This window comes from Artibeus jamaicensis, unplaced genomic scaffold (genome assembly GCF_021234435.1).
Source record: "Artibeus jamaicensis isolate MK-2021 breed Jamaican fruit bat unplaced genomic scaffold, CSHL_Jam_final scaffold_1019, whole genome shotgun sequence".
NCBI classification, from domain to species: domain Eukaryota; kingdom Metazoa; phylum Chordata; class Mammalia; order Chiroptera; family Phyllostomidae; genus Artibeus; species Artibeus jamaicensis.
The window spans coordinates 21,294,335-21,321,105 of NW_026522025.1; the positions used below are offsets into that span (position 1 = coordinate 21,294,335).

The window sequence follows — 26,771 nt, forward strand, 5'->3', positions numbered from 1 at the left end:
AACTTTGTTCATAATTACCAAAACTTGGAAGTAACCAAGATGTCCTACAATAGATGGATGAATACATTAAACTAGTGCATCCAGGCAATGAAATATAATTTAGTGCTAAAAAATGAGCTATTGAGCCATAAAAGGGTGTGGAGGAAACTTAAATATATATTACTAAGCAAAAGAGGTCAATCCGACCAGGCTACATACTATACAAGTCCAACAGTATGACATTCTGGAAAAGACAAAACTATGGGGACACTGAAAAGATTATTGGTTGCTAAGGGTTTAGGGAGGAAGGGATGAATATGCAGAGCACAGAGGATTTTTAGGGCAAAAAAAATATCCTGTATGACACTCTCTAATGCTGAAGACACATCATTATATATTTGTCAGAACCCATAGAATGTACACCACCAAGAGTAAACCCTAATTTAAACTATGGACTTTGGGAAACAATGATGTGTTGATTTGGGCTCACAAATTACCACAGATGTACCACTGCAGGGCAGGCTGTGTACCACCGCAGGACAGGCTGTGTACCACCACAGGACAGGCTACGTACCACTGCAGGACAGACTGTGTACCACCACAGGACAGGCTACGTACCACTGCAGGACAGACTGTACCACTGCAGGACAGACTGTACCACTGCAGGACAGGCTGTGTACCACCGAAGGACAGGCTGCATACCACTGCAGGACAGACTGTACCACCACAGGACAGGCTGTGTACCACTGCAGGACAGGTTGTACATGTGCAGTGACAGGGAGGATATGGAAATTCTGCACTTTCCACTAACTTTGTTACAAACCTGAAAGTACTTTGAAAAAATAATGCCTATGAACTATAAAAAAGAATTGATTTTGTGGACTATGACACAAAACAGAGGTTCTGAAGGCATTATTTCTATATGGGTATTATAAATAATGGGGGTATAATCTTTTTATCCAAAATAAAAAATCTTTTCTGTTGTACTATGTAAATAAAACATGATTTCTGATTAGAAACAAATAAAAACTAGCAGAATAATTACTTAATATTCTGACACCTAAAGAACCTTTATAATATCAGCTTTCATATATTTCCATGCATATGTAGTATAATTAAAAAGTTAGATTATATTTTTGAAACCTTATTATCATTATAATATATTAAAAGATAACAGTTCATCAGGTTTTAAAAAATCTATAAATCTTCAGGAAAATGTATTTAATATTAGTTAATGGAAAGAGTTTGCAGGAAGATTGTGAGAACACTTTTGTTCAATTCTGTTGTACAAAAATGCCATGTTTTTAATAATGAGAAAAATGAGTCTTTGGAAGGAAAAAAATCAATAAAATGCTCTAGAATTTAACCAAATCAGCAGTTCTAAAGCAAATCTTACTTTAGTATAGATGACTGCCATATTAGAGTATACGTGTTGTTCCCAGAAACTATACAATGCCATAAAGGAGTACAGGATGTCGATGTGCTAGAAGTGGTGCCCAGTAAGAGGCCCCTTCCACGGAAACTGCATTGGATTGCTCTACTGACCCCTTTCCTCATTTTGTTGCTAACAAGGAAGAACGCATGCACCCTCTCCAGAAACGGCCAGACAAAGGGTGTAATGGCTCCTCACCATCACTGTGTCTTACCTCTTTCTCTCCTTCCTAACAAAACACGTCTAAACCACCTTAAGACAGCATCAGAATGAGTGTGTGAGGCATGAGGAAAGGGAACAATTAAGCTGCCCCTGCGATAAATACATGGCAAATTAATTTCCCCCTCTGAATCTCTTTCCTTTTGGCTCCAATGGGCATGACTTTCTGTCAGACTATATACCTACTAAAATTCATGTTTGCAATAGAATATGTAAGTAAAAGACATGATTGAAGCCAACAAAAGTTAGATAACAATGAATATATCATTGTCTAGCCCTGATTAATAAAATTTTGCAATGGAAAGGCGAACTGTCAGTTAGTAACTTCTTTATTTGTTATTACTCCTTCTACATATTTTCCTTGTTACCCTTTGAGGAAAAGGATTGAGTATGACAAAGAATATTTCAAATATTATTGGGAGTCCCAGCAAAATCAATAATAATAATATAGATTTAGTCTTTAGATTTCCCTAAAACTCATTTTAATAATATATAAGTTTCACAAAAACTTGATCTGGTTACCACCATAATTCTATATTTATGTTGGTCTACTCTGTAAGAACAGGCATTCTCTAACTAACAACTGTAAAGTATTCACAAATAGTGTTCCTAGCAATTGTTTCCAATCCTTAATTTCTTCTATTCTGACTCAGTTTTTAACAGATTCCTTCTTCATGGCTCCTGACTTTTGGTCCTATATCTCACTTAAAGCTTATTCTTGTACCATAAACTCTGGGCTTTCCAGCACATTTCCTGACTGAATGTAACTTGAACTCACTCCTAAGGATCGTTCCAGAAATATGGAATGTTTTAAGCCCTTTGGACAAAATATATTTCATTTCAAAACAGAAGCAGATTCAGCAATTGATTAATTTTACTAAATACTGAAATTTGAATTCCATTCTTGACCAGTGCCTTTCATTACTTTGCTAGGGGCAACTTAAAAAAAATAAAATCTAATATGAAATACCACTATTTTCTCACCTCCTCCCTTTTACCTAATTCCTCACTCTTCCAATGTTTCTTGTATGCTAGGTTCTCTTAAGCATTCTAGGGCATCGACTGTCTCACTGTAGTTTTTAATAAATCAAACTCCGAGTAACAAAGACCAGATATATGATTAGTAAAAATAGTAAAAAAGTAAACAGTAGTGAAAATAGTGAAAAAATCAATTAAGTAAGCTGAACAGAAGACAAATAAAGCCAACAGAAGATGGAGCAACAATTTCATATAGAGTATTCAGAGATGAAACTTCAAATTAAAATTCATTTCAATTACTTTATGAAGTTGAGCTAGGGTAATTTCTGTGAAATTCTACAAATCAGAATTATAAGCAATGAAAAATTATAGGACAATGCATATATTTACATAATATGGATAAACAGCTCTTGATAAAAATGACATGAATAATGTTATACTTAGCAGACTTATCAACAACATCAAACACCTTTGGAAAACTTGTAATAAATATATTTTACCAAAAGATTCATAGCACTCAAAATACATCTAAACCTCAATATACGAAGTCTGTTCTGAAAAAGTCCAGCTACTGTTAATGTAACAAAAATGGTTCATGTGACACTGATGTAAAGTAGTAGCCAAGGAGAGTGGACTGGAATGTGCATGCATGAACAATGACAACTTCACTGTACTAGTCAGTTGGGGTGGTAGATGCAACTGAGTGAGCTTGTGTACCGTGTGGCCGTCACACTCAAAATGACTGAATGGGAAGAGCAACAAATCTGCATCCAATTTTGCATTAAGCTTGAACACTCCTCCAGGAAAACTATTTAACAACTTAGATGATTCAGATGGCTGCAGCTATGGGCAACTGGTGATTGGCAGCTTCATCACAACAACACACACCCATTCATGTATCATGGGTCTTGTGTAGTTTTTTGGTGAAGCCAATCACCCAGAGCAAATCACCCAGGTGGCTCAGCCCACCTATAGCCCAGATTTGGTGCCCTGTGATTTCTGGCTTTTTCCAAAAATAAAATCACCTTCGAAAGGGAAGATTTCAGACCATCAGTGAAATTCAGGAAAATATGACAGGGCAGCTAATGGCGACTGGGAGAACTATGTGAGGTCCCAAGATGCCTACTTCGAAGGGGACTAAGACATCATTGTCCTATGTACAATGTTTCTTGTATCTTGTATATTCTTCAATAAATATCTCTATTTTGCATAGAATATGGCTGACTTCTTTCTGGGCAGACCTCATACAATGATATATTCCATGTAACTGCATAGATATCACATTAAATCACTTTGCAATATGAGCAGTTTAATCCTATTGATGCACATAATAGTCACTTACCATAACATAACCTCTACCATACACATGAATATATGGATGTGTGCATATGTATATATACACATATCTATATGAGTATTTCTAAATGTGTTTATGTGTGTATGTGTGTGTGTATCCAAATTAGTCACTAGCATATTCAAATTGGTTAACAGTACATAACATTCAGTGAAAGTCTTCTCTATATAAAGCATATAAAAGCAAGTGACATAACCATAATCAGTGAGTTTATAATCTGCATAGAGGGCCAAAAGACACCTCACATGTATGTTATCATTTTATAAAGCATCCTGTCATCTGGTACAAAATAATACAGTGGCACTGAGTGCTCACGTGGGAAAAGTTTTGAGTAGGATACCTTTGCCTTTTAGCCCTATGCTGTTATTCAATGAATAATATGACATTTAAGGACTGGAGGACATTTCTGTGCCATATTTAGGACACGTGTCCTCAATTACATTGAAAGGGACTAATGACTATCTGCACCTTTTTGTAAACCCTTCTAATCATGTTCATATAACAGAAATATTTGTAGCTCAGGCTACTCAGGAAGAGTTCCACATATGATAGAGTTTATTTACCACAAACAGTGCTTTACAAACTATAAAAAGTTCAATCTTGTTAATTATAGTACTACATGTCTTCTTTCTACCATTACCTAATGTCAAAATCAAAACAAAAAGCACAAGCTCTTGTGTCAGAAGACCTGGAGACAAGTCCTAGCATTGATACTTAACTATGTGGCTTCGGTGAGATAACTAGCTCCTCTGAGTCCTAGTTTTCCCATGTACAAAAACACTTATCTTACAATGTTGTAAAAAGTAAATTACCTATTACATGCCAAATACCTAGCTCAGTGCCTAGTACACAGTAGGCACTCAATAAATGTGTTTCTTTTACTTCCAGTGTGTCCTCAAAACACTACATCATTTAGCATAAAACAATAAATGAATATTGTACTATATGTAGAATTATCAGCCTTTAATAAACTAAATATTTCCTTGTTTTCAACTACCAAGAAGTAATTTTATATTGCTATTAACATCTACTTCCAATAATTAATAAGAGAAATATATATATGAAGTAAGAATTATAAAATATTTGTGGTAAGAGTAATTAATTGATCACAAAAATTATATTTGCATATTATTATACCTTTTTCACATCAAGAAAATCACAAGCAGAATATTAACAATGAAAGATATTTCTACAAGATTGAAAAAATACTTATCAATGTTACATAAATTATAATAATAGTATCTTAAATTATACTTACATGTTTCCATCGTGCAAGCTTTCCCGTTATATTTGTTCCAGGCTTAAAAATGAGATTCTTAAAAACCTTATCATCATATCTTCTGTGTGCACAAATCAATTTTGTTTCACGTTTCCTAATAAATTTTCCTTGATGTTTTTTATGCAGAAACAGGGAGCTGAGTAAAGAGGGGAAAGTAGCCATTTATTATTTTGACAAAAAAAAGGAGGAAGAAAACATGGTGATAAATTTAATGTAGTATTTGTTGCCATATTAATACCATACAAAATTATTTAGGCATGAAGATTTGTTCATCAACATTCATCAGAGGTAAATGAGTGCTGAGAAATCTGTAGCAATATAAATCCACAAACATTTCCATACTTATATCTGACTCTGCATTTTATAATGTAATGTCAGGAAGAATGTGATTAAGTTATCTAAAAAAAGATAAGGTAACATATCTTTATTTTTCCTGTCCAGTGAGGAAGTAATTTTTGTGTTCATCTAGGAAAACTGTGGTAGCGCAGCAGTGTTCAACAGAATATAATGTAAACAACAAAATAATTTTAAGTTTTCTATTAGCTCCACTAAATGAAAAGGTTAAAAGAAATGAGACAAACTTTAAATTTGCTTATTTAACCCAATATAGCCAAAAAAATCATAATTTGAAATGAACAAATCAATGTCATATTTAATGCTAAATGTTATAAAACTTTTGGCCCCTCACAAAAGTTTTTGCTGACCCTGGAAGGGCTCTTCTTAGCTGCCTTTTCTCCTAGTTTTCTTTGTTAAAGTTCAAGATCTGAAGATGGTGTAGAGGTGACCAACCTATGGCCCTTGGACCACATGCAGCCCAGAATGACTATGAATGTGGCCCAACACAAAATTGTAACTTTACTTTAAACATTATGAGTATTTTTGTTATTATGTGTCACAATGTGTTTAATGTGTGGCCCAAGACAACTATTTCTCTTCTGGTGTGGCCCAGAGAAACCAAAAGGTTGCACACCCTGGTACGGTTTTGCTCTCTGCTCTCATTGTGCTACCACCTTCTCTTAATTATTTATCACTTGCTGAGGGCAGAGGTGATCAGGGCTCCACCTGTTGCAACTGTGTCAGAGCTTCTGCCCCACAAATGAGGGCTGAAGAGAACCCAAGACCTCTGATTTTCTCTTACCTGGAATAGATTCTCTAAAATATTTTTAAATATATTTTTTAAATGGAGAAGGCCATGGAAAAATTTATTTCTCAGTACATTATGGAAAACAATACAGTATTCAACTGGCAATTAGTGGAGGCTAATCGTAGTTGTGACAGCAAAGGACTTTAACAGAAATCAGGAATGCGAGACAAACAAAGAGAACCATGCTACAATCACTGGCATCCCAAAGGTGGCTTAACCCGGCCAATAGTGTGCTCTTGAAGGAGCAATATCAGAGGCTTCCCAAAGCAGGAGAAATAAATTTCACTAAAACAGCCCCACCTAGACATTAAATAAATTAACAAACAAAAAACAAGTCCCAGGGAGGAAATCAGTATCCAGATTTATTACAATGCATTATTTAAAACATCCAGGTTTCAACACAACAACAAAAATCTATGAGACAGGGAAAAATTTTAAAAAAAAGTGTAATCTATGGAGATAAAAAGAGCTGGCCTTTGAAATTACTTTTGAAAGGACATAGGAGACAGACATAACAGATAGACTTGAAAGCAGCTATTATATATATTTTAAAGGAAGTAAAACTCAATTAAAGAGAGGTATAATGACAATGTCCTTTCAAATAGAGATTATCAATAAAGGCACAGAAATTATAAAAATAAAAGAACTAAATAAAAATTCTGCAGTTAAAAAAGTATAATTGAAATTAAATTTTGCTAACTAGTTCAATAACAGATTCTAGTTGGTAGAAAAAAGAATTAAGAATCTCGAAAAGATTGATAAAGATTATGCTGACAGAGAAAAATATTGAGTACAAGTGACTAGACTCATAAGATGAGTATTATTAAGTCACCAACTTGTGAATAATGGGAGTAACAAAAAAAGAAGAGAAAAAGGTAGAAAAATATTAGAAGTAATGCCCAAAAATTTTTGAAATCTGAAGAAAACAATGTACCTATCTAAATGCTCAACAAATTACAAATAGAATAAACACAAAAATCCATATCCAGACAACTCATAGTATAACTACTGAAATCCAAAAACAAAGAAAGAAAAAATACTGAAAAGAACAAGAAAAGAAAAACTAATCATGGAAATGGGAACTCCAGTAAAATTAACTGCTTAATTCTCAGCTCAGAGGGCAGTAGTACAACAGACTCAAAGTGCTATAAAAAAAAAAGTCTTTTAACCACAGATTTTATATTTAGCAAGGCTATCTTTCAGAACTGAAGGAAAAACTGAAGATGATATATACAAACTTTTTTTTGGCTTTACCCTTCATCTTCTTATAACACACAGACACAGACAACAGTGGGGTGACAGAGGGAAAGGGGGATGGAGATGGATGGACGTGAGGAATGGGGTATAAGTAGGGACAGAAACAGAATTTGCTGCGAGTGATGAGTACACAATGCAGTATGCAAATTTATGTTTTGTTGAGTTGTAAACTTGAAATTTGTATGGTTTTGTGAACCAATGTCACACTTATAAATTTTTTAAAAACTGAAGTGAGAAGAGGTGACAGTACCAAAATGGTGACATAGGTCATTCCTGACTTCATTTTCTCTCACAAGAAGAAAAACTACCAACTATTCATGGAGAAGACACCATTAAGAGAATCCTAGAACATGGGGGTGAGGCTGAGGCACCATCTCCACACCACTGATACCAAGCAGACTTTGTTAGGAGGGTAAGAGGAATAGCTACATATTAACTAAACTTCTCCTCAGCAGCCAGTGAAGCACCATACCAAGAAGTCTTCTCTGAGCCTGTTTCCTAGTGGGAAACTAGACTGAGGGGTAATATCCTGGCCCCCAGCATTGTGGACTGCTTCATGAGAACCTCTACTCTGCTGTCCCCCAAAGTTACCATAAAGGAAAACAATGAAGTAGACAACAGAAAAATAATACAAAAGATAACCAAACCAAGAGGAAGTTTTTTGAAAAAACCGACAAACAAAATTTCACCTACACTAAGCAAGGCAAAAAAAGAGAGAATCCATATCAACAAATTTTAAATGAAAACCAAGACATAATTGATATACAAAGACATACAAAGGACCACACTTAAAGGAGACTTCCAGCCAAGCCAGAGGCATAAAGAGATATGTTTTGCTTCCTTGAACAACCAAAAGGACAACAACAAATTCAAAAACAGAAAATAACCAGAACTGTCAGAAAATTGAACTGTATGAATCCAACAACCAAAGAGTTAAAGAAGAAATATTCGTCCAGAGTATGCCATACCACAGCTAAGTGGGTTGCCCTGCCTGGACAAGTACCTAAGTCCCCTCCCCTTATAACATAACAGGTGTGCCAAGAAAGAAATATGGCCCAAATGAAAGAACAGATTAAAACTCCAGGAAAATAATTAAACAATGAGGAGACAGCCAACCTATCAGATGCACAGTTCAAAATACTGGTAATCAGGATGCTCACAGAAATGATTGAGTATGGATGCAAAATAGAAGAAGTAAAGGCTATGCAAAGTGAAATAAAGAAAAATATACAGGGAACCAACAGTGAAGGGAAGGAAACCAGGACTCATATCAAAGATTTGGAACAGAAGGAAGAAATAAACATTCAACCAGAACAAAATAAAGAAACAAGAATGCAAAAAAATGTGGAGAGGCTTAGGAACCTCAGGGACATCTTTAAATGTTCCAACATCTGAATCATAGGGATGCCTGAAGGAGAAAAGGAGGAGCAAGAAACTGTAAATATATTTGAAAAAATAATGAAGCAAAACTTTTCCAATCTGGTGAAGGAAATAGACTTCCAGGAAGTCCAAGAAGCTCAGAGTCCCAAAGAAATTGAACCCAAAGAGGAACACACTAAGACACATTATAATTAAATTACCCAAGTTTAAAGATAAATAATCTTAAAAGCAGCAAGAGAAAAGGAGTTACCTACAAAGAAATTCCCATAGGACTACTAGGTGATTTCTCAAAAGAAACCTACAGGCAAGAAGGGGCTGAAAAGAAGTATTCAAACTCATGTAAGGCAAGGACCTAGACCCAAGATTACTCTATTCAGCAAAGCCATCATTTAGAATGGAAGGGCAGGTAAAGTGCTTCCCAGACAAGATAAAGGTAAAGGAGTTCATCATCGTGAAACCCTCTTATTTAAAATGTTAAAGGAATTTATCTAAGAAAAAGATAAAAACTTTGAACAGTAAAATGAAAACAAACTCACAACTATCAACAACTGAACCTAAAAAAAAAACAAAAACAAACTAAGCAAACAATTAGAATGGGAACAGAATCACAGAAATGGAGATCACATGAATGGGTTATTAGTGAGGAGGAGGGGAGTGGAGAATGGTTGAAAAGTATAATTGGTAGGCACAAAATAGATGGGGAGGTTCAAAATAGTATGGGAAATGAAGAAGTCAAAGAACTTATATGTACAAACCATGAACATGAACTAAGGCTGATGGGAAATGCTGGTGGGAGAGGGGGTGCAGGATGGAGGAAGGTAAAGGGAAAAAAGAGACAACTATAATAGCATAGTAAATAAAATACAATGTTCAATAAAGATATACAAAGGATCACAAGAGCACTATGAACAACTATTTGCAAACAAAATGGACAAACTAAAAGAAATGAAAAATTATTAAAAACTTACAAATACTAAGACTAAATTAAGAAATATAAAGTCTAAAACCATAAAATCCCTGGAAGTAAATATAGAATAAAAATTCCTTGGAGTGGCTTTTGTCAATGACCTTTTTGGTATGGCACCTAAAATGCAAGAAATAAAATAAAAATCAACAAGTGGGATTATATCTAATTAAAAAGTTCCAGTACAACCAAAACAATGATCAGCCGAATGGTAAGATAACCTACAGAAAGGGCACAAGTATTTGCAAGCCATATATATTATAAGGGATTAACATCCAATATAAAGAACTCATAAAACTCAATAACAAAAAATTAAATAAAAGTGGACAAAAGACCTGATTAGACATTTTTCCAAAGAAGATACATCAATAGTCAAAAGTGACTCAAAACACATGCAACATCACTAGTCATTAGGGAAGTGCAATCAAAACAATGAGATATCACCTCACACTTGACATCATCATAAAGGTATGAGATAAATGCTGGCTAGGATGTAAAGAGCACTCTTATTCACTGTTGGTGGGACTGAAAACTGATATAGCCATTATGGAAAACTGTATGTAGAATCCTCACAAAATTAAAAATGGAACTACGATAAGATCCATCAATGTTACTTCTAGGAATATATTCAAAGGAAAAAAATACAAACTAGAAAAAATATCTCTACCTCATGCTCACAGAGGCATTATTTATAGCTGAAAAAGCATGGAAACATGTCCATTGATACATGAATGAGTAAACAGGTTGTGGTATATATTCACAATAAAATATTATTCAGCCATTAAAAACAAACAAACAAGGAAACCTTTCTAAGTGCAACAACATGGATGAACCCACGGGCATTATACTCAGTAAAATAAGTCATACAGAGAAAGATGATACTGTGTGATCTCCTTTATATGTGGAAAAAACCCACCAAACTCATAGAAAATAAAGTGAGATTTGTTGTTACTAGAGAAAAGTGTGAGGGGAGAGAGAACTGAAAGAAGGTGGGAAAAGATACAAACTTCTGCTCTAAGATACATCAGTATTAGGGATATCATGTACAACGTGGTGACTTTAGTTAATTTAACAGAGCTGTACGATACATATGAAAGTCATTAGAACAAATCCTTAGAGTTCTCATCACTAGGAGAAAAGATTTTTTTTTCTTTTTTTGTATCTATATGAGATGACACATAGAGAGCCACAAGTGGCTCTGGGTGAGGCAGTGAGTGGGCAGCGAGCGAGAGTGAAGACCTGGGACATCACTGCACACTAGTGCGGACTTTACAAACACTGTCCCGCAAGTCCTCTCCCTGCTTCCTTCCAACGGGGTCAGAAATAGAACACTGAAGCTGTCAGCACTGCTCCATGGGCAGGGATGTTGGCTGATTGGTTGGAAATACAGAGGAAAAACTGGATTCTGCTGTTATTGCATGAAGTAGTCTATACATGTCTACTACATACAGTTGGTTGATGGTGTTGTTGAGCTTAACTATGTCCTTACTGATTTTCGGCCCACTGCATCTGTCCATTTTTTGATTGACAGGTATTGAGGTTTCCAACTATAATACTGAATTAATCTATTTCTCCTTGAAGGTTTATCACTTTTTCCATATGTATTATGACTCTGTGCTGTTAGATGCACATGTGTTAAAAACTTTCTCTTTCTGGAGCATTGACTTTTTATTATTATGTAATATCCCACTTTAACCTTCATAATTTTATTTACCCTGAAATTTTCTTTGTCAAAAATGAATATAGTGCCCTGGCTGGTGTAGCTCAGTGGATTGAGCACGGGCCTGTGAACCACAAGATCGCGGTCCAATTCCCAGTCGGGGCACATGCCTGGGTTGCAGGCCAGTTCCCAGCAGGGGACTCACAAGAGGCAACCATACATTGATATTTCTCTCCCTCTCTCCTTCCCTTCCCCTCTAAACATAAATAAATAAAAATTTTTTTAAATTTATTAAAAAATGAATATAGCTACTCCATCTTTCTTTAGTGTGAGTCTGATATATTTTCTCCATCCTTTTACTATTAATCTGTATGTATCTTTATATTTGCAGTGGGTTTTGTAGAGAACACAGAGTTGGGTCTTGCTTATTGATTCACTCTGAAAAAAAACTGCCTTTTAACTGGTACATTTAGACCACTGGCAATCAAAGTCACTAAAATTTGCACAAAGTGTCTATTTGTTGCCACATTTCTTACAGTATTCTATTTGTTGCCCTTACTCTTGTTCCAATTTTTGTCTTCTACACTTTTTCTTTCATCTTTGGTTTTAACTGAGCATTTCATATGATCCCATTTCCTCTCCTTTCTTAGCAAGTTGGTATTTTTTTCATAAAATTTGTTTTAGTGGCTATGCCAAAGTATGTAATATACAGGCCTGGCAGAAGTAAGGCCTGCTTGAGTGTGGTTGGTAGGGTCATAATATCGGTGTAATAATTTATAGCGTTAGTTTGAACATTTCACCTAAAATATTATATGGTGTGCTGCAGTATGATGTTGTTATGTTACACAATTACATATTTATGATTTTGTAATAAAAAGGGCAGTATTTGTGCCAGGCCCTGTATATTTACAATTAATCTAATTACGAATAATGCTTTACAGGTAGTGTTAGTACCTTATAATAAAAAATACAATCCTAATTCCTCCCTTCTGTACCTTGTGTTATTGCTGTCATTTATTTGACTTCTACATAAGTGTGCATGTATACATACACAGAATATATTATTGGTATTCTTCTTTTGAATAAACTATTATCTGTTAGATAAAAAAAAATAAGTATTTTAGCTTTAATTATTCCCTCCCTGATATTCTTTCTTTATTGTATATATGTTTCTGATCTATATCATTTTCCTTCTTGTTAAAAATATTTTGAGACATGTCTTGCAGGTCAGGTCTACTCACAATAAATTCCCTCAGATTCTATTTGTCTGAGAAAGTATTTCCCTTCACTTTTTAAGGATAGTTTTATAGTGTACAAATTACTAAATTGGTGGCTTTTTCTCTTTTGAATATTTCACTCCACTCTCTCATTGCTTGCATGTATTTTCAGGAAAAGTCAGATGTAATTCTTTTCTTTGCTCCTCTACAGTAAGATGTTTTCACCTCTGGCTTTTTTATGGATTCCTTTCTGTACTTTGAATATTATAAGCCTATGTGTAAGTTTTCAGCATTTACCCTGCTTGGTTCTCTGATCTTCCAGGATCTATGGTTCAGTGTCAGACATTAACTGGCAAAACTCTCCATTATTTCTGTTTTAAATACTTCTTTTGTTCCTTTCTTTCTCTCTTTTCCTTCTGTGTGTTGTATCTTCTGTAGTTCTCCCACAGTTTTTGTATATTCTCTTGCAGTTTTTTTCAGTCTTATTTGCTTTTTATTTGAGAGGTTTCCATTGAAGTACCCATAAACTCAGAGATTCCTTCCTCAGCCATGTCTTGTGTTAAATAATACTAAGTTATATTTGGCAAAATGTTTTGCATATTTTGTCTTTTTTTTGAAAATATGCCTCATCTACTATTGTTTTTCACTACTGAAGATAAACCGCATATAAATTTGGTAGTGGTTTTATGATTTAATCCTGCAGACAGTCAACTGAGAATTATTACATTTCCTCTAAAGAATTATCATTCTATTTTTATCATACTAAAAATACTGCTCCTCAAGTTCTTAGTTATCCCATTAAATGAGATAATCAGATCCAATTATTAACACTTCAGTTCGGGCATGATCTCCTCCTAAATGTATTCTCCTACTTTCACAAGCAAAGGTAATTATTATAGCTACTCCAAGAAAATGCTTCATTGTAATGAGACTATTTAATTTTGTTTAATAGACTGTCCTCTGAGTAAGTAATCAAAATCCATAGGTCACAGATACAAAGTTTGCTTTTAGAGTAGGTTAAATTTAAGTGTCAAGTGAGCATGCTATTTGTTACAAGTTACATATTTTTAAAGGAAACATGTTTCTGAAATGACAAGAAATGCCCAAGTCAAAACTGTTCTCATCTGAATCCTTAAGAAAAGGCAGACAAAAGTGATCCTGCTGTGGTAGCCTCAAATGTCAAGGCGTGGAAGCCAGACAATGAGACTATTATTACATCTCCTGAATCCTGCTGATGGCTGCGCTGTTCCTGCCCAAGGGCTGGAAGACCTACACAGTGTTAGAAGGAGTCTAGTGAACTCCATATGCCATTAGTTTGCTAAGGAGTCCAGTGAGGGCAGGAAGATGGTAATAAAGCTTGCTTGTTTGTCTGTGTAGAGGTACATTCATTTTGAAACAGCATTTCTTTCAAATGAAATTTCAAGTGTCTTTCAAATGAAAACTTACAAATAAAATATTTTTGAAAAAATATTCTATTTTTCACACCACTTGTGAAAAAGGAAAACTAGTTTCTAAAAGCACTAATATATCTCTATTTTTTTAATCTGCGTTTCAAAAAATCGAAACATTCTGTGAAGTCTTGGCAAAATTTAAATTATTCTGTGTAAACTTAAAAATAAATAAATAATTCAGTCTAATTCTGACAACTTAAATAGAGGTATTATTAAATTCCTTAAGGTGAATATAAGACTAGATACAGTTTATTTTATTTATGTTAAATTATTAAAAGTGTCTATTCAGTTATAAAAATGTTTTCAATCTTTAGTAATATTTTAACAAAGATGATTTTTTGGATTAGCAAATAATAGAAGAAAGCACATCTATGTTCCAAGATAGTATTTAACTAAGTAAAATTTAAAGCTACAAATTTTAGGTAACCTGGCTTCAATCTGTATGGTAACTTTACAGATCATGATTAACCCAAACTATATGCAAAGATAGATTTTATTTTAAATCATTTATATCTGGCAAATTCACCTGACTAAAATTTTTTTCATATGAGAGTTGACCTAAACTTATTTTTTAAAATAGGATTTACTTTGAAAAATGCTATGCTACTTCTATCTTTAATATACCTAGTTTATAAGGTAAGAATTTACTTCATCTTCATTACCTATAAATAATGTATCATGTTTAACAAAATCAACATTCAAAATTACATAGTTTACCATAACAAAATAATAGACTATTATATTTATACTGCATTCCAAAATGAGGAGTCGAAATGTATTCTGCAATAGTCAATTACCAACCAAATAACAGATGTATTACTTAAAAGTTGCCTATAATGCTTTTATATAATGAAATCATATTAAGTATACTATAAATTACTTATATTTATTTATCTAAGCTTCATTTTTATTGTATTTTCCATTACCATTTAATCCTCTTATTCCTTATATTTAAAATAAATTTGTTTATGATGGCCATTCTCACCAGTGTGAAGTGGTATCTCATTGTGGTTTTAATTTGCATCTCTCCTATGGTTAGCAATGATGAGCATCTTTTCATATATCTCTGGACCCTTTGTATGTCCTGCTTGGAGAAGTATCTGTTCAAGCCCTTTGCCAACAAGTGTTGGAGAGGATGTGAAAACAAGGGAACCCAACTGCACTGTTGGTGGGATTGCAGACTGGTGCAGTCACTATGGAAAACAGTTTGGAATTTCCTCAGAAAATTAAAAATGGAACTGCCTTTTGACCCAGCAATTTCACTGCTAGGATTATATCCTAAGAATCCTAAAACATCAGTGCAAAAGAACCTACGCACCCCAATGTGCATAGCAGCACAATTTACAATAGCCAAGTGCGGGAAGCAACCTAGGTGCCCATCAGTAAATGAATGGATCCAAAAACTGTGGTACATTTACACAATGGAATTCTATGCAGCAGAAAGAAAGAAGGAGCTCCTACCCTTTGCAACAGCATGGATAGAACCAGAAAGCATTATGCTAACTGAAATAAAACAGGTGGTGAGAGACAAATACCATATGATCTTACCTTTAACAAGTACCTAATCACCAAAAGAAAAAAGCAAGCAAAATATAACCAGAGACATTGAAAGAACAATCTGACAGAAACCTGAGGGGAGGTAGGAGGGAATAATGGGGGAAAAAGACGATGGGTTTTCAGGAAGAACTATAAAGGACAAGTGGACAAAACCAAGGCTGGTGGAATTGGGAGGGATGTGGAGATGGCTAGGGTAGTGGAGAGAGGTGGGGGAAATGGCAAAAAAAAAAAAACTATACTTGAACAACAATACAATTTTAAAAAGTGGAAAAAAAATAATTTAAAGGCCAAAAATCCATAACATTATAAATTCAGTTAAAATAAAAATTTTCTCTGTGCCTTGAGCATAGCTTTCTATATTAGGTTTCAAAAAAAACTTCATCCATAAAAAGCCAGAGAGTAAATATTTTAGGTTTTGCAGTACAAATTTGGTTGGTTGCATATTCTCCAATTTTATTAGAACTCTTTTTAAATATAAAAACCATTCTTCTTGTGTAACAAGTCACATTGGATTGTGCCCACAAGTTCTATTTTGCCAAGCCCTGATCTATACCTTATTCCCAAACATATATATATGTATACACACACACACAAACATTTTTCTTCTATTCTGCCTTTCTTTCTATTTGGAGAATAGAAAGAAACATATCAGTCTTGTCCATTGTGATATATGTCTGTGTAAACAAAAATGAATTTAATGGACATTCAGTAAAGCTGCACAGCACCTGAAGACCCTCCCATCTTGGCTGCCTCCAATGTGCGGGTGCCTTAAGGGAACAGATACTCTCTTCATTCTCTTAAAAGCTAAGACATTGTCATATAACCTAGCTTCAGCTAATTTAAAACTTTCTCCCTGAATTTTTACTTTCTAAGGAATGATCCAAAAGCATAGGACAACGGAGAGGTGACGGCACTGCAGCAGAATGACAGGATGATGTGTAGCTAGTAATAACAAACAAATGTAAGCACCCTGAGCAAACTGATTGTCAGGTGTAGTCTTGGCTCTGCATTGCCTCTCATTACTTCTCATCTCTCCAGCCCAAGTACTGCCGCTTCCTGGATATTCTGTGAGCTTCACTGATAAACCTCCAACAAATGCTATCTCTGACTAAATCATTTAAAGTTAGCTTCTGTTGTTTGCAGGTAAGAACTCTAGACACAAAATAATCTATAATTTTCCAAATTTTATGCTTTAATTATTTCATGAAAGAAGTTATAACTAACAAGCTACTCATCAACACGCAACTAGAAAACTACCACAAGCATGTTATAATCCCCCTATCTGAGACTGAGGCTACCTACTGGGCCTACTATATAAATTTAAAGAGTTTTGAGAGATATTCCACTAGTAAGTTATGATGCATTACTTAGTTTTATTCTAATTATAATTTGTATTAAACATCTAAATATAGTGCTCCCTCTTCTTTTTATCCACCTTTTCTTTGTACTAATCCTCAATTTGTCTCTATTAGGGTATCTATGAAGTAATTATACTTACCTCTCATAACTGCTAGGAAGATTAAATGATTATACTTAAAACAAATTTAAAACTTTAAACATGCTAAAAGTATATTGCAGTAAAAATAATGTAACAATAAAGTCATTATGTTATTTTTATAACTTACAGTACCATTATTTATAATAACATGTTCTATTAAATACTGTTATATATGTGAAAATAAGAATTCCATAGAATGTAATCAGGCAGTGACTCTAAATACTTCAGTCACTTTGTAGCTTCAGAATCTAGAGAGTACCAAACCCAGAGTAGGCACTCAATACTTTTGTATCATTTTATTTTATTTTATTTCATTTCAGTTCATTTTGTAAAAACCCTCACCTGAAGACATGTTCATTGACTTTAGAGGAAGTAGGAGCCCAGATGTGAGACTGGAACAGCAACCAGACACCTCCCGTCAAGTACCGCCACTGGAGGTGGGACCCACTGCCTAGGCACCTGCCCTGACCGGGGATGGAACCCACGACCCTTTGGTGAACCGGACAATGCTCCAAGCAACTGAGCAACCCAACCAGAACTCAACAAATATTGCTAAAATGAACTCACTATAAAAATTAATACTTGATATTCCACCCTGTAACATGCCCATGAGACACATAAGGTACATTTGTATAATTTTATAATTTGTGCATGAAATTTCATAAGGGAGTATTATTTCCCTTGCAACATAGCAAATGTTAGCAGAATAATAAAAATGTTTTATTTATCTCTGATAGGTAAGATATAGACTTGAGTCCTGAATTTATAATTTAATATTGTTACAGCCTTAGGCAAGTTATTTATAGAATTGTTTACATGATTTACAATCACATAAATTCAGCAGTTTAAGTGAACAAATTACAAGCCAGGTGCAAAACATCTGGGCATGGGAGACAGTTGTTGTGTGGTTAGTAATAGACATAAGAGGACTAATCGCTTAGACCTTTAGGTTGTGGGAATCCACAGGCACCTCTCAGGGCAGCTTTGCATCTTTCTCAGTTCTTTCTGTTTTTGCTTTCCCATAAATGAACCCAGAAATACTGTTCTGATTCTAGCTTCTACAATCCCTCCATTTATCCATGTACTTATCTCTTAAGCAAACAGAGATAGCGAGTGTGCAGTACAGCTGGAGATACAATTACACAGGAAACTCAACTACAATGCAGTATGTTAAGTGCTTGTGACAGTAAAAGTATGTGACGCACATCGAAGGGCCAAATATCTGTCATTTTCCCTTAGCAAACTGGGAGTGATTGCAGGATTTTAAGTTGGTGAATACAATTAGATTTATATTTTGAAAGGATTACTCTGTGGGTACCATGGTAAACGTAATTGCAAGGGAGCAAGAAATCCAAGGAAAATGTTTCCCGTGGAGTCAAATAATGCAGAAAACACAAGACATAACAACAATGACAAAGGTGATATTAAAAATAGCTAATAAGCATGTAATATGCATGTTTGCCAGGTGTTGTGTGCTCTGTATTCCTGATCTCAGCTCCTGCATGCAAACAATGAAGCAAGTACTACTAGTAGTTCCAGCCCTCTACCATTGAACGTATGAAGAAACGCAGGCTCAGAGTAGTTAAGTAATGCCTAATGGAACAGCACTTTACAGAGAAATAATTCAAATTTTTCTGTCTTGAAGTACTGTGATATATTTTTATTACTGACATCTCTGCCCACAAATCTCATTCAAATTCTGTTCATTCATGCTGAATTTTCAGGTATTATTTCCATGCTCAAGGTTTTTTTATCTCATGTAACATGTATCACAGGAAATCTTAACTCTGTGAGCAAAAAACTCAATCCTAAGAGCATAAATTGAAGACAAAGTCCCTTTAATTAGATGTTTATTTCATACAAAATTCACTCTGAATTCAAAGAAACATATGAGACAGAAATAATATTTTAAATAAATATACACCTATCAGCAGCTGCCTAGACCTCATCCACATCTTTTTTTTTAAAGATTTTATTTACTTAGTGTTTAGAGAGGGGAAGGGAAGGGAGAAAAAGAGGGGAGAAACAGTGCTGTGTGGTTGCCTCTCACGAGTTCCCTACTGGGGACCTGGCCCGCAATACAGGCATGTGCCCTGGACTGGGAATCAAACTGGCAACCCTTTGGTTCACAGGCTGGCACTCAGTCCACTGAGCCACACCAACTGGGGGCCCACATATTTTATTCCTAATAATTTCTCTTCTCCCAATTGTGAGCCCACTTTTTCTCATACTTTGACCTTGGTTTAAAAAGTATATATGGAACCTCTTTTTCCATATATACTTCAGTCACTGTGTTATGGCCAGTCTGGCTCCTTGGGCCTCATCCTTATCTCCCTTTACCAGGGCTACTGCCATCTATGATTTAGCCACACAGGCTAACTTGTGAGAACATTCTCTAATTAGTTCTCACAGGCTAATTTGTGAGAATATTCTCTCTGCCTCCCACAGAACGCTGGGTATCATTTCAGTGAAACTTTTTAGTCCGGCTTCCTAGGCAAATGCCCATTGTCCATTTCTAGATCTATTTTAGTCCTAACTATATTTCAGAGCCAAATTTCATTTCTACTTTCTGAGCTCTATCATTCTGCATCTGAAAATAAGCTATATAAAAATGTTAATTTACTTTTTCACACATTTGCTATTTGGCATGACTAATACACGTAAATTGATGTCAGAGTATCCTATCTTGTCTCACCAAGTTCAGTGTTCAGAGATTCTGCCAAGAAAAGTGTTTCTCTATTTGCAAATATCAACTACTGGAAAGAAATGCAAGGACTAAAGAGAGAGAAAAAGACATTTAACCAAAAAATAATGTACATTGATATGGTAGTAGATGTTTCACAAAAATTATCTTTACATCCAAACAAAATATAAAATCCTCACACTTCTTTCATGGCTTCTATTTCTATTTCATCTCATTACATGAGAGGAATTCAATATATGTTTCTGACTGGTGTTTATAAATTTAATAGAAAAACTATAATAATTACTCAAACAGTGATTAATGAAAACTTTATTAGTTATATACGGTCAATTTAAAAGAAAAAATAAAAGTGATAAGTTTTTATTATACCAACTATTATAAGATATTACTACAGAGTCTGTGGTGTTTTCCTTAAAACTAGTTCAAGTCATCTATAATATACCATTTTGAAAGGGAATGCAAAAATATGTATTATTGGAGCAATGCTTATCACTCATTTTCCTTATTTTAATATTCAAATAGTAAAGAAAATGAAACATACCTGAAATATTTTCTAGCTAGGAAACCACGTATCCATCTTTGAATAATCAAAACTGGTGAATTATGAGCCATAATTTTATTAATTTTTGAAATGATATATTTGATATTATTAATTTCATCCATATAGGTTGATCCCTGTATATAGAAAATGTGTGATATTTATATTTCATGAAAGTATTTCTAAGTACATTTTAACTTGAAAGTCTAACAGTAAAAACTACTAAAACATTCATAGGTGCCTTAAAGGCATAGCAGTTGCATAATATACATTTTTATATATATTTGATTAGAACAGAAGATCAAGAATTAGCAGCACCAAATAATTTCAATTTTCTCATAAAATGCAAGATACGAGATGATAACTTTTTCCATTCTAGAGTCTTCTCCAAATTTGGTATCATAGATATAAATTTCAACCATAGTCATGATGATCATTGAAATGCAGTGACATGAATAGGTATCCAAAGAAACTAAAAGCATTCTGTAGATCCCCACCAAGGAAGCTGATATGTCGTATTCATAAAGTAAAGTAGTTCAAAAGTTTGTTGCACCTTAACTACAATGTTGGGTCCTTACTGGAACACAGCACATTGCCCTGAGAAAAGATATTCTCTGTTGTCTTTAAATAAATTATCTCTATGATCTTTGTTCCTGCAAATGTTTAGATTTGGAAACAGACTCCCTACATCGTACTGTTCATTTGACAGGTTAGTAAAAAAGCCACTTCAGTTATGTTTTGGATGTAAGGATTATATCTTAAAAACCTAAAATTTGCATTGTTTAAAGTACAGATAGCAAACACAAGGCCCCCAGGCCCAAATGGCCCTCTACCTTGTTTTATCAGGCTCAGCACCTTGTTTCTACCTGGTGGCAGCGCTGAGCTCCTTGCTCCTAGTTAAGGAAGTTACATTTATACAGTCCTAAAATTACGTTCGGCCTTTGAAGGCAAGCAGGAGGCTGACGTGGCCCCCAGCGAAAAATGAGTTTGACACCCCTGATAAAGACATCTACCCTGAAAATTACCAAACCACCATGTTAAAAAAACACTCCCATTTTCTGCCCATACCCTCAATCAACTATGTACTGCTAGGGAAGAAAAATCACAGTGTCTTGCAGATTAGTGCTATTTCATGTCACCCCAAAACATAATTGTAGGAATTCAAGATATGCCACCCCCAAATATGCTCCTTTGGTATTTTAATTATTTTGAGCGGCAGACACCTGGGAAAAAGGAAAGCACAGATGGGACTACTCTGAATTTCGCTTATCTGCCTAAAGACAGATCTTCCAAAAGGTATTCAAAATAAATAAAAACCAGAAAAGACTGTTCTTATTAAAGAAGAATAAATTAGAAGATTAGGAGAAAAGTTTAGCAGAGACAACCACACCCAGGTAAATTTTATCACTAACTCCCCTCTATTCTTCTAAGGGACCATAATTCACCTTTACTAAAAATCACTTACACTCCTGAGAAGCCTACACACCCCCTTCGCTTTCTTTGAGCATGAATTCAAAGATACTTCAGGAGTTACTCTTTTTCCCCTGGGTATCTCCTATGTACACGAGGTAGAAATTGATAAATTTGTTTTTGTCTTGTTCACGTCTTTTATCTCATGAGTCTCAGTCAATAACTCAGAAGAGTAGAGAGACAATTGTTTCTCCTCCCTGATACTAGCTTGGAAGCAAGGTGTCCAGTGCATAGGGAAAAACACAGCAGGGAGCTTGGCTGACTGGGCATAAGGGCCCCAGTCAAATGCTGCTGGTCTCACCGGCAGAGAACCATTACGTTCATGCTGCAGTGAAGCACAGAGTCCTGCCTCCCACTGTGACATGAATCATTCCTTTTCTTTAAAAAGATAAACAAAATAATCTTCACCTGTTGGCAGGGTTAGTGTCCCTGCCAGAGAACAAGTAACCTCTGGACACACCCCAGCTTTCTGATGCCCTAACACAATTATTTTGTGAAATGCCAATAAAACTATTATGGTAAACTTGAACAAATGCCATGATATTTGAAATTTGAAGACAAATAGAAATGTCCTCTTTCTAAAGGGCAAATCATGCATTTCCTCCACTAGAAAATGATGGCCTGGACTTAAATCCCAGTTCTACTACTTGCTAGCGATATGATCTAGGGTATGTAACCTATCTGTCCCTGGTTCTCCACCTGCAAAATAGGGATAACAATAGTACAGCTTCACTGGGTTGTTGTGAAAGAATATTAATAAAGAACTTAGAATAGAGGCTAAAACATTTCAAGCCTCCAAGCAAAGTTATCCACAGCAGTTTCATAGTAAAACTTAAAATAATATATAATTTTAGAGCCTGCAAAGAACTGTATACCTCACCACATTTGATACTCAAAAAGTAGTCTAAAGCAATTTACTAAGTAATTTATACAAACTTACATAATCTAAAATTATAAAAAACTATAACAGATAATTAGTAATAATATTTTCAATTTAATACAAAAAATTAAATATTACTGTAAAATTCTGACGAAGAACAACATACACTTGGGGGGAAAACTATCAACGATAAACAAAATAGATGGTAGAATAATAAAACATCTAGTGTCTACCTTTCGCTATTGTAACCCTGGAGTGAAAATGGGGCTATTGCTAACCCTGGTATAAAACATGATGAAGCATTTCAAGGGAATATTAAAACCTTTTGTAATATGACTCATATGGAAGAAAGTACTTTGGGTTCTAACAGGAAGAGTAGTTGAAAAAACAAATTGCAAAACTATATTATATTCATACTGAATATAATTATGCATATTTCCAATCAGTTTGACATTTTAAATATATTTTCACTTATTTTTTCTTTCTTTCCTTCTTCTATGCTTTAATTTCTTCTATATGTATATGATCCCTAAGTTCTATCCTTTTGTATTCTATTTGTAAGTGGACATTATCTGCAAACCCAATGACTGGTTCTACAGAATCACTTTTCTACCTGAGCAAAGAGTGCGCTCTGACTGGTTCCAGGGTTGGGGCAAAAGGGACCCTGGGGAGGTTCCCTGCCTTTCATTAACACTGAAGGCATCTCTGGCTGTGGGGACCCCTGTACTTCCCTTGGGCTTAGTTCCCTGGGACTGGGGTGGCCAGAACACAGGGAAGGCACCCACCTCCCGGGAAGCGCCACCTTGTGGGGATTAGAAAAGCCAGATAAAAGCAAGAGAGCTAAAAAACTTGTGATTTAGCACCATGTATTGGAAAATAACAAAGAAAAACCTCTTTGTATTCACCTGCTAGAGAAGCACCACTCATACACAGATGCAGAGAAGAAATCCATCAAATACCATGAATAATCAAGGTGACAAAGCAGCTCAGAAAAAAATTAAAAATTTCCATAAAATACAAACATGGAAATATGTAATATAAATGACAGAGAATTCAAGACCACTGTTCTAGAAAACCTCTACAAATGTAAGAAAATACAATCAGACAGTTAATGAACTTAAAAAACAAATCAATGAACAAAATAAGTACTCTATCAGCAAGACTGAAACTTGAACAAAGAATCAAGTAAAAATTCTGGAGATGAAGAACTCAGTAAAAGAGATTAAAAACAAACTAGCAAGCATAGAAAATAGAGCTGGCCAGACTGAGGAAAGAATTAGTAATATCAAAGGTAGAAATCTAGAAATGATGCAGAAGGAAAAAGAGACTTGAACATCAAACAAATAAACAAACAAGTAAACAAACACAAGGCCTCTACGAGACCTATGGGACTCCTTTAGAAAGAGTGATGTAAGAATAACAGGCATGCCCGGAGAAGAGAGGGAGAAGGGAGCGGAGAGCCTGTTCACAGGAATAGTTGATAAGACTTCCCAAACCTATGGAAAGAACCGGATCCTGGAATCCTACAAGCAAACAGAATGCTAATTACTTCAATCCAAACAGGCTTTTTCCTAGGCATATTTTATTAAAACATTCAAAAAATAATGACAAAGAAAGGACTCTCAAGGCAGCCATGGAAAAGAAGGAAGTCACCTATAAACAAAAGCCCACCAGGTTATCACCAGACTTCTCAGCAGAAACTCTACAAGCTGGAAGAGAGCAGAACCGAATATTCAAACTACTGAAAGAGGGAAATTACCATCCAAGGATAATATATCCAGCAAAGTTATCCTTTAAATTTGAAGGAGAAATAAACACTTTTCCAGTCATACAGAAGCTGAGGGAACTGATTAACAGAAGACCCCCCACTGCAGGAAATACTGAAAGTGGTTATTCTACCTGACAAAGAATACAAGGTCACAAAACTACAAATAAGATTGCCCGCAAGCATACAACATAAACGAGGATAATTTGTTACAAGATGGGTAGAGTTAGATGGCTTTGCTTTTTGTTCCTGACCTAAGCACATGCCTGGACATGAAGAAGCTCATTGCCTATGAGGGAAAAGGAGCATTTGCTAAATACAACAAAACAGGAAGCTAGAATAAACCCTGGTCCTTTAAATTTTCCTTAAGAAATTACACAGAAAGACTGCCTACCTCTGACCTTTTTGTCATATAACTTAAAAAAAAAACCTGTTTAGTTGGCTTTCTATTACATGCAAGCAAAACCCAATCCCAACTGATACCACTGGTTCTTCACTCAGATTACACCCATTTTCATATATATTTATATAGAGTTTCATATATATGTATATATATACATACATATTATGATTTTAAATAACTAAGCACTTCAAATTTCTAGTTACTTTGATTTCATATAATGAAGAAGAACCTGTGCTTTTCCTTTGACCCCTAAAAACAAAAGTATATAAGTCATTCAATGTCACAGTTAAGAATTAATGGGATCCTTCTAGGTAATTTTACTGTGTTATAATGCACAAGTTTTAATTACACTAATTTGTTTCTTATAGGATGAACATAGACTTCTTTAGTTTCTGCACCCCATGCTCTCTATATAAAAGAACAATAATATTTATTGAAATTATTGCATTAACTATTATAAGGTTCATTATTATTTTCTATTTTCATGATATTCTTATCGTTAACAAGTACAATAACTAAATAAATATATACCCTAATAGATTTTTATTTATTCCTTCTCAAATGTTTGTTTATATTGCTATAAATTCAATCTTTCAATATTCAAAGGAAAACCTTATAAACAGAATATTGTTTATAAACAGAAATAACAAATAGAAATGCAAAGTAAAGTAAAAACTGTTATTCAGATATATTTCTTTAACTCTCTACAACTCAGGAAAGTATTCTGCCAGAATTTGGTATATCTATATTGCTTTAAGACTTAGTCCATTTTTTTACTTTCATTCATAATTTATCATGGTTTTTACTCAATTATTGCCTTTATACTTGATAATCTTTTTTAAAATTAAAAGTTATATTCCTCAGTTAAAAAATATGTAGAAGTTATTATCATTTCACTTAAAAAATCTATTAATCTAATTTCCTACAGTCGTTCCTACATTATCTTTTCTTTGTCCAAAATTCTCTCAGAAAAGTTTCTATACTTGGCATTATAATTTCATATTTGTCCCTGCAAATTACTGAAAGTCCAAAGATTCAATAATCTCATCACCTTCAAAAAGACTTTCAAAATAGCTTTGAATCAGTGCTAATATTCCTTGACCACTTAAAGCATTTTTCATTTTTAAACCAGTCTTTTCCTTTAACCTAAGTGATAATAAAGCATAAAGATTGCCTTTGTTTTTGTCCTACTTCCTGGGATCAGCACTCTTTTCCTCTCACCAGTTCCACTGTTTTCCACCCACAAAATGAGACTGTGACCAAAGGCTGAGTCCTTAGCTTTCAGCCTGTATTGTTTTTTAAAACCCACGATACAGTGAGGCCGCAGTAAGTGAACCACGATATAGCGTGAAACAACTGTACCCAATGGATTTACATCTTAGACCCAGAACACGATTTCTGAATTTTAGTCCTTCATTTTCAAAGCCTGGTTGATATCTCTACATCAATATTCTGCCTCAAATAAACCTTTCCAAACTTTCTACCAAAACTGTTAAAATGCCACTGTTTCTGTAACTCATTTATTTTTGACCCAGTTAATCAAGTTCAAAACATTAGAGGACTATTACCTTAGTTATCCTCCCACATTCAATCAGTTTAAAAAAATCATGTCAAATCTTTGTATTCTTGATGCTTTGTGATG

At 34.6% G+C, this 26,771-nt stretch overlaps 1 protein-coding gene across 1 annotated transcript in view; it reads right to left on the bottom strand.

Moving 5' to 3' along the window:
- Positions 1-26,771, bottom strand: part of LRRIQ3 (leucine rich repeats and IQ motif containing 3) — a 105,661-nt gene that overhangs the window by 52,815 nt on the left and 26,075 nt on the right. The window contains exons 4-5 of the mRNA XM_037141088.2: positions 20,615-20,748; positions 5,221-5,377 (exon numbers count right to left, since the gene is read on the bottom strand). Of these exons, the coding sequence (XP_036996983.2) occupies positions 5,221-5,377; positions 20,615-20,748 (291 nt within the window). The remainder of the gene's footprint in view (positions 1-5,220; positions 5,378-20,614; positions 20,749-26,771) is intronic.